At 44.1% G+C, this 16,004-nt stretch overlaps 2 protein-coding genes across 5 annotated transcripts; one reads left to right on the forward strand and one right to left on the reverse strand.

Moving 5' to 3' along the window:
* Positions 1–1,518: 1,518 nt before the first annotated feature.
* ubl5 (ubiquitin like 5) lies at positions 1,519–5,878 on the reverse strand. Of its 4 annotated transcripts, none has more exons than XM_037543226.1 (5): positions 5,745–5,878; positions 5,209–5,279; positions 3,898–3,981; positions 2,028–2,065; positions 1,519–1,795 (listed from the first exon to the last, which is right to left on the reverse strand). In XM_037543226.1, exons 2-5 carry the CDS (start codon positions 5,262–5,264, stop codon positions 1,752–1,754), a joined length of 222 nt encoding a protein of 73 aa, XP_037399123.1. In that variant the 5' UTR covers positions 5,265–5,279; positions 5,745–5,878; the 3' UTR covers positions 1,519–1,751. The 4 variants fall into 4 exon arrangements, with proteins under 4 accessions (XP_037399123.1, XP_037399122.1, XP_037399121.1 ...); XM_037543225.1 differs by having other exon boundaries at positions 5,733–5,838; XM_037543224.1 differs by having other exon boundaries at positions 5,665–5,827.
* A 641-nt stretch (positions 5,879–6,519) lies between these two features.
* On the forward strand, positions 6,520–15,429 carry pin1 (peptidylprolyl cis/trans isomerase, NIMA-interacting 1). Its single transcript, XM_017684175.2, has 4 exons — positions 6,520–6,677; positions 9,625–9,822; positions 13,425–13,535; positions 14,820–15,429. Exons 1-4 carry the CDS (start codon positions 6,620–6,622, stop codon positions 14,927–14,929), a joined length of 477 nt encoding a protein of 158 aa, XP_017539664.1. The 5' UTR covers positions 6,520–6,619; the 3' UTR covers positions 14,930–15,429.
* The last annotated feature ends 575 nt before the right edge of the window (positions 15,430–16,004 follow it).

A 16,004-nucleotide genomic window follows, 5' to 3' on the forward strand; every position in this document is an offset into this window, starting at 1 on the left:
TAGAAACACCTTCCTTACAGCTCCACTATGAAGGTGTAGTTACAGCATGTAGTCCACAGTTTATCAGCCCCTCTTACCCCAAACAGCCAATGAGTATTTCACGTCTGTGAGTACGTCATTAGTCTCTACAGCCCCTCTATAGATCAAACTGGCTCCAAGTCACAGTTAAAAACACATTTAGGACTTTTAACTGACCTGGACTTTAGTCTAAAGTCATTTGGCTCTGAGTGACCCTATAACTTAATTATGCTCATCTTATTAAAACCAATGATTGAACATTCCAAAACAACCGTAACACGACCTGAACTTCACCAAATGTTACAGTAGTGACGGTTGCGGTGACAATTTTAGCTCGTTTTGGGCTCAAAAACGCAGCAAACGCTGATTTGAATCAGATTGAGATTTTTCCACATTTAAACCATCAAAGTGAATCACCACACACACACACTAGGGGGCAGTGAGCACACTTGCCCGGAGCAGTGGGCAGCCCTATCTACGGCGCCCGGGGAGCAGTTGGGGGTCAGGCGTCTTGCTCAAGGACACCTCAGTCATGAACTGTCGGACCGGCGACCTTCCGGGCCACAGGGCCAGATCCCTAACCTCCAGCCCACGACTGCCCCCCAATTACAGTGGTGGTGATGGGAACCAGGGGTCGCCATGACTACAACACATCTGCCCCTTACAAACAGAAAATCATAATCATTTTCATTAAAACACACAGACTACTCTGTTTCGGTAATGACGGGATGTTTCACACTGATTTTCATACTTTGGGATCGAAAACCAATGGGATCTAACGGCTCACCATGTGGCCATGAGGGACAGGGATGCAGCCACACCTCCTGCTCTAATATGGCTAAACGAGACTCCGCCCACAGAGTAAAACCCTGTTTCGGTAACGACTAAAACTCATGATAAATCTTTCAACTTCACTTAAAAAAACACAAATCAGAAAACTTGTTTTGTGGGTCTTTCGGTTGTTTATAGAAGTAATGGATTCACATCAAAAGAAACAAAAAATGAAATAAAAAAAAACAAAAAACAAAAACGTAAGGATTATTTTCTGAAGTGTAAATCTAAAGGTCAGGGCTTGGGACACGCATCTCCCAAAGGAAAGCTCCTATAAATGACGGTCTTTATTAAAGTCTTGGGTTTAAACAGATCGGAACATCTAAAGCTCTGAATTCTTCACTGCTTTACTAGTCGTTACTGTGGAGCTGCAGTTCGAACTCATTCGGTAAGATGATCCATGTGTGAACGCGGTTTGCGAAGCTACTGGATTTGATTGAAGAAGGACTCCAGCTTTTAAACCCTCCATTCACTTCTATGCTAAGTCAACAGGTTTTCTGTTTGTGCAGTTACTGTAAACTACCGATACAGCAGATTAACAGAAGACTGAAAAAACGCCGAAGTATTTCTTTCAGCATGTTTTTCAAATCAATCCATCCATCTTTTTTCAACTATCTGCGTAATGAATCGGACAAGATGTAAACAACGTCAATAAACAAATTCAGTGGCTTAATGTACATAAATATCGTTTATTTCCAAATATCAAAACAAAACAATTCAACTGAACAAAGAGGTCCTGGATTTAGCGGCGACCTAATGGACAATACTCGTTATTCTGGTAATACGTGGTTGATGTTTTTCTGCGAATGGGACCAGTTGTGTACAGAGGGCTGGGGGGTGAGGGGGGGGGGGGGGTATGTTGGTCAGGGTGTGGGGTGCATGATTTCTCTCAGTTCTGCCATCTACTGGTAATAAAGCTCCAGATTCATCCCATCATGGATCTCATCTGAGGAACAGAAATCAAGGAGAACACAAAGCAACGCTGGACTAAAACACAAATCCTGGCTGGGATGAAAATCGTGGCCGATCAGCTGATATAATTTTATGTCTGACGTTCGTATTTTAACATATTCTCTAACATCTTAGTTGAACAGAAACTCGGCACTGTGGGGACTGGTGGGCCGAGAGTTCTCTTCATAACGAAGGCGTTTTTGTGTTACTCTTGCTCTAAAGGATACAGTCGCCCAGTGTTACGTGGTCCTTGAATATGGTGTACCTGCGAGACAGAAAATGAGATTACACGGTTAAAAATCTGAGGAAATCTGTAGAAATCAGTGAAAGTGTTAGAGTTAGATCAGCTATTCATACAGTAAACGCCTTTAGAGTCACGTCAGCTTTTACTGTCAATACTATATATAATAGAGTGAACTGAAACTGTTACTCGCAGACCCCCGTGGCGTAGCGATGACATGAAATAGACGGTAAACAGGAAACGTGCGAATTTAAACAGACACTAAAAAACAGTAATCGTGAAAATAAACATTAAATTATAAAAAATACAATAAAATAATGATAATATAAATATAATACAGTCCTGAAATGAACACTAAAGTGACATAAGGCACATACAGACTAAGGTCTGTGGGTATAAACAGTAGTGCTATATATTATATTATATTATATTATATATATTAATATATATTATAATACATATGCTCTATATTTATCTCCAGCTCAGTGAGGAGTTTGTTGAGGGCCACTGTTTTACAGCCGGCATCAATTATAAACCAGTAAATCCTGAAAACGGCAGAACGTCACCACAGCAGCGCTGGAACCGCAGCAGACCTTGACGGGGTGGTGCTAGATAAAGTACAGTGTGATGGTGTGTGGGCCTGATCTGCTGTGTTAGTCTCTTAGGCCATCTAATGTTGGTTTGAGGACATCACATCCCTCAAGATATGGGTGATCCGGCAAAAATATAACATCATGATACTTCAAGAAATGTTCAGGACACACGACGCGTCACAATTTCTTTACATTTATTTTCTTCAGATTCAGTTGGAACAGAAAAAGGAGCCGTGCTACACTTAAAAAAACTATCAAAAACCATCAAACATCATCATCTCTGTTCAATATTTGGCACTAAATGCAGTTAAACGGGACCAATTCTGCTCCCTTTATAATAAAACATGCAGCAAAGTATTACTGACAATATGCTCCATATGTTCAAAATGCATATTTTACTGTGACACAATTTATCATGAGAACGATACGTATCGCCACACTGCCCAGCCCTGTTTCTTACAGCGTAATTCTCAGACCATTAATCATATTCTGGACCTTTTTTCTGCTCTAGCATCCCTGAATTAGCTCAGGACAGACTTCATAATACGGGTGTGCATGGCTACGTATTCAGTTACCCGCTCCATGGACTAGACGTGTTAACACAGCTGTGAAGGAGGCTAGTTTTGCTTGTATTCGTGACTGTTATGAAATTCCACCCATTTTTCTCATTTTCTACCCACAAAACAGTTGAGATGTAAACAGAGTCCTTCAGAGCGGTTTGGTGTGAAACGCTCAGTTCTAGATAAACGTACTGAGTCAGAGCCGCTCACAGTGGTGGTGATGGGAACCAGACGTCCCTCTAAAAGCTCCTACAGAAAGTTCCTACATGAACTGGTTCTGAATTCACTGCCTGATGACTGAGACGCTGTTTTATGAGAGTTTAGAGAACTTCAACTCCATTCATGGTGGAGGGAGACATGCAGGGCGCTGTGCGGTAAAATAGTCCCCAAAGAAAACTCATTATTCCAGATTTTCCACTATTTTCCATCATCAACATTCCATATGAACTCAGAAGACTTGTATAGGTTCTCTGGTGGTTCTGGATGGTAAATAAAGTGTCTATATCTGTGTTGTAGTCATGGCGATGCCTGGTTCCTATCAGCACCACTGTAAAGACGTCTGGACCGTTTTACACCAAACCGCTCAGAAACTCTCTGATTACACCTCACACACTGGATTACGGGGGAATTTTGAGGGAAATTGGTGGAATTATTACTGAATAATAGAAATGATGATTCTATGTTACAGAAGAAACAGTCTCACCATTTCTTGAGGACGATTTTGTCCCATCGGGTTCCGGTCTGAGCAGCAATCAGCTTCTTCAGATCTCCGATAGTGTCCTCAGAGCTGCACGCAGACCGTTAAGGCCCTATACTTTCACAGAGGACACAGACACAACCTTACAGCAACACACACCTCTCTCCGCACTCCAGGAGCTCCAGGTCTGAGCTCTTTCTTACGGTGGCCGACAAGACCCTGTTTACAGTGCAGCTGCTCAAGGACACCTCAGTCGTGGACTGTCGGCCAAGGGGATCGAACCGGCGACCTCCAGTCCACGACTGGCTCCCTCTATGGGGAGGGATGGAAGACCGACCCCGTCGCGTGCATGATTAAAGGGTTCTCTGCATCACACATGGGTTCTTCAGATTAACGGAAAATGTGCTGTAGATGGTTCTACATAGAACCATGAACACTCAGAGAACTCTCTGCCTGATAAAGGGTTCTCTGCATCACACATGGGTTCTTCAGATTAACGGAAAATGTGCTGTAGATGGTTCTACATAGAACCATGAACACTCAGAGAACTCTCTGCCTGATAAAGGGTTCTCTGCATCACACATGGGTTCTTCAGATTAACGGAAAATGTGCTGTAGATGGTTCTACATAGAACCATGAACACTCAGAGAACTCTCTGCCTGATAAAGGGTTCTCTGCATCACACATGGGTTCTTCAGATTAACGGAAAATGTGCTGTAGATGGTTCTACATAGAACCATGAACACTCAGAGAACTCTGCCTGATAAAGGGTTCTCTGCATCACACATGGGTTCTTCAGATTAACGGAAAATGTGCTGTAGATGGTTCTACATAGAACCATGAACACTCACGAGAACTCTCTGCATGATAAAGGGTTCTCTGCATCATAAATGGGTTCTTCAGATTGACGGAAAATGTGCTGTAAACAGTTCTACATAGAACCATGAACACTCAACGACTCTCTGCATCATAAATGGGTTCTTCAGATTGATGGAAAACGTGCTGTAGATGGTTCTACATAGAACCTTTTCAAAAAGGGGCTATATGTAGCACCCAAAAGAGCTCTTCTATCGTTACACGCTTGACACGACGACAGCAGAAGAACCCTTTTGTGTTCCAAAAAGGTTCCATGCAGAACCATCTACAGCATGTTCTAAAGATCCCTTTCATCATGCAGAGGGTTCTTCTGGGCACAGACTAAAAACAAGCGAAGGCAAGCGGTTCACAGTGCGGTGGTCTGGCCTGAGAGATGGTCAGCGTCACCGCGGAGGTGATTCCAGAAGCGACCGGTGGACTGGAGGCTATTCTGAAGGATACTTGCACTTGACCCGGACCTTCTTGCCCAGTCGGTCGTTACACACCACCTCGATCATCTCCGCGCTTCCGACCTGCACAGCAGGAAAGACACATTAGCAACACCCTGAGCAGCGAAGTGCTGGAGTTTTTAAACACTGTCCACTCTATTAGACACGTCTACCTTCAGGGGTCCTGACCACTGGTCATGACATTATGCCTGGTCTGTATATATATACATATATATTACACACACACGTGTGAGTCCAAATCATCCCCACTGTTAACAACTCTGACTTAGTGGGTTTCGATACAGTGAAGCATTTCACACCAAGCGACCCTGAACGCACCTTAAACGCTTAATTATAGGGGAATTTTGAAAAGCCGGTGAAGTTTCCCTTCAGCGCTGGCGGTTTATGAGCCGTTTCGTTATAAAGACTATAACACTTCATAAAGCGTTTATACACGGTGCGCGCTCACCTCCGCAGGCCTGTCCTACCGCTGATGTGAATATCTACAGAGAAACGCGCTTAAATCGAGATTTATACCGTAAATTTTACCGAATCCGCTGTTTTTTTTTCCCGAGAAAACAAAACCCGCTCCTCCGCGAACAGACAACGAGGACCGTCCTCAGACAAACACGCCAAGGGCCACAACCAATCAGACGCGCGAAAAGCCTTGATCGACGTGAGAGAGTGACCAATGAAATCAGAGATCCGCGGGAAATAGGGCGGGACCGACTGTCGACTGCGAATGTCGTTAGCGGAAGTGTCATAAGAGCACGACGTAAAAAAAAATTCTGAAAAAATTAATGAATTAAAATATGATGCAGAAGTTTTGATTATTATTATTATTATTACTATTATTATTGCTTCCCTTTTGATTAGAAGTTTTTTTAAACGTATTTATAACATCCCGGACTTTTGTACTGTATTTATATTTCTTCGCTCAATCACATTTATATATATTGACTTGTGGTGCGCTCAACTTATTTACGTGCAGTTGAAAACTCGCTTCTCTTTCGATAGTTTTCACTGGAAAAAAATACGCCTCCTATTTTACCGGTTTATTGAGAAAGTCCTGCTCTTTTAATTGATTCATTTCTTTATTGGGAAAATAAATATCTTTTATTTGATTCTTTAAAACAGCTGCACGGTGGTATTTATTTTTTACATCTGTCCTACTCGTTTTTAAAGAAATCGCTCCTAAACTAATTTCTTTATTGCATATAAAATGCATATATTTCATTTTAATACAGTGCTCGCGGCGTTTAAGCGTCTATTTATTTATTGAGTTATTTGATTAATTTATATTGTTTTATTTTGCCCCGCCCCCTGCCGGATGGAAGCGGGACTGCAGTGAGCAGCAGCAGCAGCAGCGCTGCGGCTACCGCTAAACTCGCCTCTCTTGCTTTTGTCTTTTTAGTTTTCCGATCATGTCTGACGACGACAAACTGCCGTCCGGGTGGGAGAAGCGCATGAGCCGGAGTTCAGGTACCCTGGGTTCCGCACCGACGAGCCAAACGGCCTTTATTTCGGTGTAAAAGACTGGATTCCCGCGCTGCACCCGAGCTCAGTGGGTGTAGCTTAGCATTAGCCCGCGGCTGCGGCTCGGTCCAGTGGCAGCGCGTTAGCATTAGCCCGCGGCTGCGGCTCGGTCCAGTGGCAGCGCGTATTAAACACCGAACTGGCGGTTCGAGTCCAGATTCAGACCGTGAGTTTTTACCGAATCCGCTGTTTCGGTAAAACAAAAACAAAACCACCTCCGCGAACAGACAACGAGGGCCGTCCTCAGAGAAACACGCCGAGGGCGACAGCCAATCAGACGCGCGAACGGCCTTGATTGACGCGAGAGAGTGACCAATGAAATCAGAGATCCGCGGAAATGGGGCGGGACCGGCCGTTCCAAATATACCAGTTCTATACGGCGTTAAAGGTTCTCTAAGTGTTCGGTTCTCTGGTTCTGCGGTTCTTTAGTATCCGCGGTGTTTATGTCCTGAACGCGGACAGTGAAACTACATTAACGCCGTTTATCGCGAGATAAATCGGACCTGTTCCGATTTAGAGGCTGAGGCAGCGAGTCAGAGTCAGACCGCCTTAATATTCCTAATATTCTAACTCCGCGTCTCCGAGAAGAAGCTCCTACACTGCGTTAGAGGACCAACGCAGCTGGATCTCCGCTTTCCTGCTGGACCTGGTTCCTCTGGGGTTCTTTGGTGAAGGCAGTGGTTCTGTGTGGAACCGCTCTCATCCCTAAATGGTTCTGTGCATGGTAAAAACAGGAGAACCCCTTTTTGGTGCTATATAGAGCCACATACATCACATCTCCCTCAGTCTGACTTAGACAAACACCCGAGCACGAAATGGTTCTAAATAGAACCACTCCCTTTACCGCAGAACCTTTTAAAGAACCATGCTCTGTTGAATGATGTATGTAGAACCCTTTCACGCTTAAATGGTTCCTTGCATGGTGAAATGGTTCTTCAGACTGATGTAGAATGTGTTGTGTAGGGTTGTCTAGAACCTTTTTGAAAAACGGTTCTGTATAGCACCAAAAAAGGTTCTTGCAATGATTCCAACAATACAAGAACCCTTTTTGGTGCTGTATAGAACCACATATAATACATTCTCCATCAGTCTGAAGAATTGTTTCACCATGCGGAGAACCTTTTAAGCATGACACGGTTCTAAACAGAACCCTCCGCTTTACCCTCGAAGAACCGTCTGTTTTTAGTGGTGCTGGTTGAACCGTTTCATGCCTGCATGGAGAAATGGTTCCCCAGACGGATGGAACATGTGTTCTGTACGGTTCCATGTAGAACCTTTCTCAAAACGGTTCTTCCATTGTTACAAGCTTGATATCGTAACAACCCATACGCTACATAGAACCACATAGAGCATGTTCTCCAGTTGTCTGATGAGCTGTTTGACCATGCAGAGAACCACTTAAGCATGTGCTTCCTTGCATGTTTGTGGTTCTATAGAGAACCGTTGTCTCTGCTGAAGAACCCTTGAAGCGTGTAGGCGGATGGATGTGGACATAGCGATGCAGCAAACTGGAACCAAACAGAACCAGAGGCTCCAAAGGGAGAACGAAGGACGTCTGAAATGCTCCCCTTGGGAGAGCAGAGCGGATTAACGGGCGTTTGAAGGGGAGTCCCACCAAATTTTCAGAATTCCAGCACAATTAACTGGTTCGGATGTAAACGGAGCCGTTCAGAGCGGTTTGGTGTGAAACGCTCTGTTCTAGACTCGGAGCTGTTCACTGTGGTGGTGATGGGAACCAGACGTCTCCCTCTAAAAGCTCCTCACGGAAAGTTCCTCCAGTAAATGGTTCTGAACTCACCGCCTGGTGACGGAGTCGGTAGTTTGCTCTTACAGTGGTTCCTGTAGACTGTAAAGAAACGAGCCTCTTCAATCAACCATTTCACAGCAAACGACTCTGTCTGCACTTCAGTCAGTGGATTTTAAAACGTTGGTGGAGTTGCCCTGTCCGTGTTGGTTGCAGCCACAATCTGTCCTCTTTTTTAGCAGTGATGTCAGCAGGTCCCCGAGGTCTGATGAGGCCAGTGCCAGCTTTACCTGTATTTGTTAAGAAAGCCTCGAAGGGGAAATCCACCAATATCTCAACATTTCTGTGTAGTTCAGTGTTGAGATCTAGATCCAGAAGGTTTGGGGTGAAACGGTTCAGACGTCTTTACAGCGGTGGTGATGGGAACCAGGCGTCGCCATGACGACAACACAGATATAGACACTTTATTTACCATCCAGAACCACCAGAGAACCTACATGAGTCTTCTGAGCTTATATGGAATGTTGATGATGGAAAACAGTGGAAAATCTGGAATAATGAGTTTTCTTTGGGGACTATTTTGCCGCACAGCGCCCTGCATGTCTCCCTCCACCATGAATGGAGTTGAAGTTCTCTAAACTCTCATAAAACAGCGTCTCAGTCATCAGGCAGTGAATTCAGAACCAGTTCAAGTAGGAAGGTCTTAAAGGGGAATTCCACCAATATTTCAAAATTTCTCTATAGTCCTGGAAAGGTAAACGGAGAGATCCAGAGGGTTTGGCGTGAAGTGGTTCAGACGTCTTTACAGTGGTGGTGATGGGAATCAGGGGTCGCCATGACTACAACACAGATATAGACATTTACCCCTGGATAAATCTCTGTCTCTGTCTCTCGCTCTCGCTCTCTGTGTCTCTCTCTCTCGCTCTCTCTCTCTCGCTCTCTGTGTCTCTCGCTCTCTGTGTCTCTCTCTCGCTCTCTCTGTGTCTCTCTCTCTCGCTCTCTCTCTCGCTCTCTGTGTCTCTCTCTCGCTCTCTGTGTCTCTCTCTCGCTCTCTGTGTCTCTCTCTCGCTCTCTGTGTCTCTCTCTCGCTCTCTGTGTCTCTCTCTCTCTCTCTCTCTCTCTCTATCTCTCTGTCTCTCTCGCTCTCAGGCAGGGTTTACTACTTCAACCACATCACCAACGCGAGTCAATGGGAGCGGCCGTCAGGTGCAGGTGACGGTGCGGGTGCTGTGGACAAGGTGCGCTGCTCCCACCTGCTGGTCAAACACAACCAGTCCCGCAGACCATCATCCTGGAGAGAGGAGAACATCACCCGCAGCAAAGAGGAGGCTCTGCAGCTCATACAGAGTGAGGGAGCGGGTTTGGCCTTTTTAACCTGTTAGTTTGTGCATTTCGGTCATTTTAAGCACAATTCACTGTCGTATTGTTCAAAAGACAAAATTCTCACGATTTTTCACGCCTCTGATAAAAATATGACTTCCTGCTCCTGAATGCCGTCTGACGTTTATTGGCGTCACTGTGTTTCTTCGGCCACGAAAAAATGATGCTCACCAATAATGTTTTCGCATGTTTTCCTCCCTTTCCCACCGCCCTGACCAAACATCGAGCAAAACACCCGTCATCGTCTCCGCTTCCAGCGGCGCGCACATGTAGGTCAATTTGACTCACCCTCTCAGTTTCACTCTCAGGGTAAAACTGGCTGTAAAACAGTGACATAAGACTTATTTCAGTTGGTTTGAGTCGGTGACCCACGTTCACATTAACAGGAGTGAGATAGTTCAGACATCTGGCGGGCAGGTCCGCTGATGATGGAGCAAAACACATTCACACTTAAACACCCAGACTCCAGGTTCAGGAGGCGTTATTGTCATTTCAGCTCTATACGAAACAACGTTCCTACAGGACCGACACAGGAACACAAGTGCAGAACAATACAATATGTACTCCGATCAGGCGTAACACTCTGTCCTTGTTTCTGCGCTCACTGTCCATCTTATCAGCTCCACTGACCATATAGTTTCACCTTGAAGTTCTACAGTTACAGACTGTAGTCCATCTGTTTCACTGCACCCTGTTCTTCAGTGGTCAGGACCCCCTGGACCCTCACAGAGCAGGTACTATTTGGGTGGTTGGTCATTCACAGTGGATCAGACACAGCAGTGCTGCTGGAGTTCTCAGTGTTACTGCAGTGCTCAGAATGATCCGCCACCCAAATAGTTCCTGCTCTGTGAGGGTCCATGGGGGTCCTGACCACTGAAGAACAGGGTAGCAGAGTATCAGAGAAACAGATGGACTACAGTCTGTAACTGTAGAACTACAGAGTGCAGCTATACGGTCAGTGGAGCTGATAAAGTGGACAGTGAGTGTAGAAACGAGGAGGTGGTCAGAACGTTACGCCTGATCGGTGTATATGAGCAATCAAAACAACAGTGACAGAATACAGTTTGGTTGATACAGTATTCCAGCAGAAGGATAAACCCTGTTCATAATTATTTCACACTTGAATGTCCTGTTTTATCTTGATTCAGTTGCAGACAGTTTATCCAGTTAGTGAAGGGAACCTTAGTTGTTTGGGGAGAGGGCCAAGCAGATCCGTGTACCATCTAGTTTTGTAGAATTTGGTTAAGAGGCAGTATGTATCAATTAAATAAGAGTGGCCCTAGAATTGGACCCTGGGGGACACCACAAGCCACAGGTACTCTCTCAGAAACATGATTTTCTATTTCCACAAAGTAGGTCCTTCCTTGCAGGTATGAAGTGAACCATTTTAGGACAGTTCCTGAGAGACCAACCCAGTTCTCAGGTCTATCTAAGAGAGTTTTATGGTTAGTAGAATCAAAGAAACACTGACGGACAAGCTTGACCCTACTGGTTCACATTAAATTTAAATGACCTTAAAAGGTCTCTAAAATGTAGAGCATCTCATGCAGCAGAGATGAAGTTGTAAAATTACTCTGCATGCATACCAGCTGCAATAAAATCACTTAATTGCTGCTTAGGCAGCCTTCGACTGGTCACTAGGGGGCACTTTAAAGCAGGCAGTCAGGCAGTTTGGTTGAACTGTGTGGTTAAACAGACTACATGTTTTAAAGCATGGGGGCCAGAATTGCCTGCTGCCTAGGCAACGTATGTTTGAATGTGGATATCAAAATTAAACTAGGTGTGCATTAACTGAAGGAACTGCAAGAGTGCTTGAAAGAGCTGCAAGTGTGTGTGTTTGTGTGTGTTTTTGTATAGGTGAACACCTCCTTAGGTGTGTGTCTCTCTCTGTCTGTGTGTGTGTGTGTTTCTGTGTAGGTCAACAACATCTCCTTAGGTGTGTGTGTGTGAGAGAGAGAGGTGTGTGTTGGGGGGGGGGGGGGGGGGGGGGGGGGTGTATCGAGAACAAAATGTTGAGTTATGACGAGTTAAACACAGAGAAAATCTTGAAATAAGCAGTTTCTGATTTTGAAAAATTTACATGGGAGTGAATGGGGCAGTTTTCTGTGCCTAGTGCCAAACAAATGCTCATAATTGATAAAATGATGAGATATTTTGAAGTTTCTGAAAGGACGAGTTTCTCTACCATTTAAAACTGAAACAGAGTTTCTAGGTGAAAGTTTAAGGATTTTAAAGCAGATTCCCTGCGTGATCGGCTGCGTCTGTGAGACTGAGTGGCCTGCTGTGACGTCACTGATGTCAGTTAGAATCTGAAGCTCTGAACTTTCCGCCGTTCATTCTTATGGGAGGTTTTTAATTTTTAAACTTAATTTTATTAAAAACTACCAATCCAATCGACTCCAAACATACAGAGCACAAGTCACAGCGCCGAGACCTTTGAAACGCAGTTTGAATGGAGTCTGTACGTTAAGCGATTCGGGCTGTAGTAGTCGCAGAAAAGTGTGGAAGAAGAATTATGAGAGATAACAGTAGAGATAACAATAGAGCGCTTTTTCAAGCTTCTGTAATAACTTTGATTTTATTTACTTATTTATTTACTTATTTAACTTCTCAGCATTTTTAAATCCAATTTATACTCCCTCTGCCCAGAAATGATTAGTAGGCCAAATTATTTTGCTCACTTGGTTAATTGATCAAGAATGACCTGCATCTGTATCAGAAAAAGCAGATTCTCTAGTGTTTTTACTGTTTGTCTTGTTTTGTTCAACATGTTAAGCTCAGTAAATAAATAGAAATTGTGCACTAAAATGAAATCGCTGAAAAAACCATATTTGTTCAAACATTTGTGTATTTGAAACATATTTGAAACAAACATTTGTGTTCTATGGTAATACATTCAGAGAATCTATAACGAAAATCTGAAAAATAACATGACTCAAACTGCGCTGTTGTTTCTGGCATGTGCAGGACAGTTAATACTTCTGTTTTTTAGTCTTGGTGTAAATAAATGTAAGAAATTTTCGTTCCTTAAGAATGAAAGAAGATGGTAAAAACATGTCATAGTGTGCTACTATTGGGGGGGGGGATGACATCATAGTGGGCTACAATTGGGGGGGGGGGGATGACATCATAGTGGGCTACAATTTGGGGGATGACGTCATAGTGGGCTACAATTGGGGGGAGATGACGTCATAGTGGGCTACAATTGGGGGGAGATGACGTCATAGTGGGCTACAATTGGGGGGGAGATGACGTCATAGTGGGCTACAATTGGGATGACGTCATAGTGGGCTACAATTGGGGGGGAGATGACGTCACAGTGGGCTACAATTGGGGGGATGATGTCATAGTGGGCTACAATTGGGGGGATGACGTCATAGTGGGCTACAATTGGGGGGATGACGTCATAGTGGGCTACAATTGGGGGGGAAAGATGATGTTAAAATAGCGTGCCACTGGGTTGAGATTATCTCAGAAAGGGTTGCTATCATTTATATTTGTTACTATGCAGTTTAAAAGGTGCTTTTGAGAACTCGTGATTGAGCTCTGTGTGTGTGTGTGTTTTGTAGAGTATATAGATCAGATAAAGTCTGGTGATGAAGATTTTGAGACGTTGGCTTCTCGGTTCAGCGACTGCAGCTCAGCGCGGAACGGAGGAGACTTAGGCATGTTCGGCAGAGGTAAAACTCATACAGCTACGCTACAGTACGTACGTGTACGTTGTGTATTCTCATTCACTAAGAACATTTCTTAGGGTGTATTGCTTTGAGTGCAGTATTGAAAAACTGGTGTGAGAAACTTGAGCTGTGAAACTGCTTTTGTCAGCGATCAGCCCTGGCATTTGGATGCAGCCTGCCAGAGTAAAGTGGCCAGGCACTTTTTTCTGAAGAGCTTATAAATTCTAGCGGCTGGGATTTTTGAGATTTATTTTGTTAGGGGCAGAGTTACAGCTTTGTAAAGAACATTTAAACAGTAAATGCCTAAAATTTAATTGAATCCTGATCTCAGAATTAAAAATCACATCAAACCTGAAAATATATTTTCTTTGCCATTATGCTCATAATCATATAGGATCTGAGTAATTCCACTGATTTGTTCAGAATCTCTGTATAACTCAGTGTGTGCGATGTACAGAGACTCAGCGCGGTTCGGTGTGAAATGGTTCAGATGTCTTTAAGTTAAGTGATACTTTTTTAATCCCACAAACAGGGAAATTCCACCTCCGCATTTAACCCATCCGTGAAGTGAAACACCACACACACACTAGTGAATACATACACACTAGGGGGCAGTGAGCACACTTGCCCGGAGCAGTGGGCAGCCCTATTATCGGCACCCGGGGAGCAACTGGGGGTTAGGTGTCTTGCTCAAGGACACCTCAGTCATGGACTGTTGGCGCTGGGGATCGAACCAACAACCTTCCGGTCACAAGTTCCCTAACCTCCAGACCACAGCTGCCCACCAATTACAGTGGTGGTGATGGGAACCAGGGGTCGCCATGACTAGAACACAGATATAGACATTTTATTTACCATCCAGAACCACCAGAGAACCCACACGAGTCTTCTGAGCTTATATGGAATGTTGATGATGGAAAACAGTGGAAAATCTGGAATAATGAGTTTTCTTTGGGGACTATTTTGCCGCACAGCGCCCTGCATGTCTCCCTCCACCATGAATGGAGTTTGTCATAAAACAGCGTCTCAGTCATCAGGCAGTGAATTCAGAACCATTTCAAATAGGAACTTTCTGTGAGGAACTTTTAGAGGGGGGCGTCTGATTCCTATCAACACCACTGACAAATCTGACTCTGCAAGTTTCTCTGGAACAGAGTTTCACACCAAACCGCTCTGAATGACTCTGTCTACATCCTAACCACTTCAACATGGAGAGTACTTATACTTTATTGGATTTGTTGTAACTAGTTCTGGTGTTTACACCTATAAAATGTTTTTGTGTACCAGGTCAGATGCAGAAGCCGTTTGAGGAAGCCTCCTTTGCTCTGAAAATCGGAGAAATGAGCGGCCCTGTGTTTACCGACTCCGGCGTCCACATCATCCTCCGCACTGGATAATTCACCAAGCATGCACTCTCTCTCTTTCCCTTCCTTTATTCATCCATCCATCTCTTCCTCCTTAATATAGCATCGTTTTCTGAACTCATTCCCAAACTCAAACATACATACAATAATGGATCTTTTCCTGAAACACCTCTAAATGATGTTACATGACATATTGAGCCTTTTTTATGGTAGCAAGCTGCATAGACCAAACCGGTTGGATACCTGCATTCAAGTTAACGGTTAAAAAAAACGCTCGTACCAAGCGCTGGTTGGATGATGTTTCTTTTTTTTTTTTTTTTTTAATAAATTGCATCTTTCTCTTCACTATGATAGCTATTTCATGTTCAGCATCAGAAATTACAGCTGCAATGGCATCATCCACCAGCGCCTTAAAGTGTCTTTCTTCCAACTGTCATGATATTATTCCTCTGTACCGTTAACCTCATCATGACAGCCTCAAAATGACATAAAATGATAAATGACGACCAATAAAGGCAAAAATATCAAATAAATACAGGTTTGATTTGTGAATTGCCTTGTACCCTGCATACAAGAAATAGAATCTGTGCTAGTTGAAATGTTCCCTTGTGCCCCCACACTTGCATTGAAAGTCATTTCATAGCAAGTGTTTACAATTCGTCTTAAACTGCATGGGTTCGTATTGAAATCTAAAGGCTAAAGGTTTCTTGAAATCAAGAGGCGACCCCAGTTAACAACTAACTTCTACAGTAACATGTTTATTTATAATGAAATGTCTAAAATAGGACTCATTCTATGCTATTGTTTCTGGTACACACACACACACACACACACAGCTTCTAAGCCGCTTCTTCTTCTGGGTCGCGGGGGGTGCTAGAGCCTATCCCAGCTGCCATTGGGCGGAAGGCAGGATACACCCCGGACAGGTCGACCAGTCCGTCGTAGTGTACACAGACAGACAGATTCACTTACAAACTCACACCTAGGGGCAGTTTACCGTGTCCAGTTGGCCGCACTACATGTCTTTGGACTGTGGGAGGAAACCAACGCAGACACAGGGAGAACATGCAAACTCCACACAGAAAGGACCGTGGTCGCCTGGTCGGAG

Source organism: Pygocentrus nattereri, chromosome 12 (assembly GCF_015220715.1).
Source record: "Pygocentrus nattereri isolate fPygNat1 chromosome 12, fPygNat1.pri, whole genome shotgun sequence".
Classification (NCBI taxonomy): Eukaryota; Metazoa; Chordata; class Actinopteri; order Characiformes; family Serrasalmidae; genus Pygocentrus; species Pygocentrus nattereri.

Bases quoted from the DNA above. Each gene is read 5' to 3' on its own strand.
- ubl5 (XM_037543226.1), bottom strand. From the start codon at position 5,264: ATGATCGAGGTGGTGTGTAACGACCGACTGGGCAAGAAGGTCCGGGTC. The intron at 3,982-5,208 runs GTATCCTTCAGA...GTCTGCGTGCAG, and splicing joins AAGGTCCGGGTCAAGTGCAA to CTCTGAGGACACTATCGGAG. The intron at 2,066-3,897 runs GTGAGACTGTTT...TCTGTCTCGCAG, and splicing joins AAAATCGTCCTCAAGAAATG to GTACACCATATTCAAGGACC.
- pin1 (XM_017684175.2), top strand. From the start codon at position 6,620: ATGTCTGACGACGACAAACTGCCGTCCGGGTGGGAGAAGCGCATGAGC. The intron at 6,678-9,624 runs GTACCCTGGGTT...TCTCGCTCTCAG, and splicing joins GCGCATGAGCCGGAGTTCAG to GCAGGGTTTACTACTTCAAC. The intron at 13,536-14,819 runs GTAAAACTCATA...TTTGTGTACCAG, and splicing joins CTTAGGCATGTTCGGCAGAG to GTCAGATGCAGAAGCCGTTT.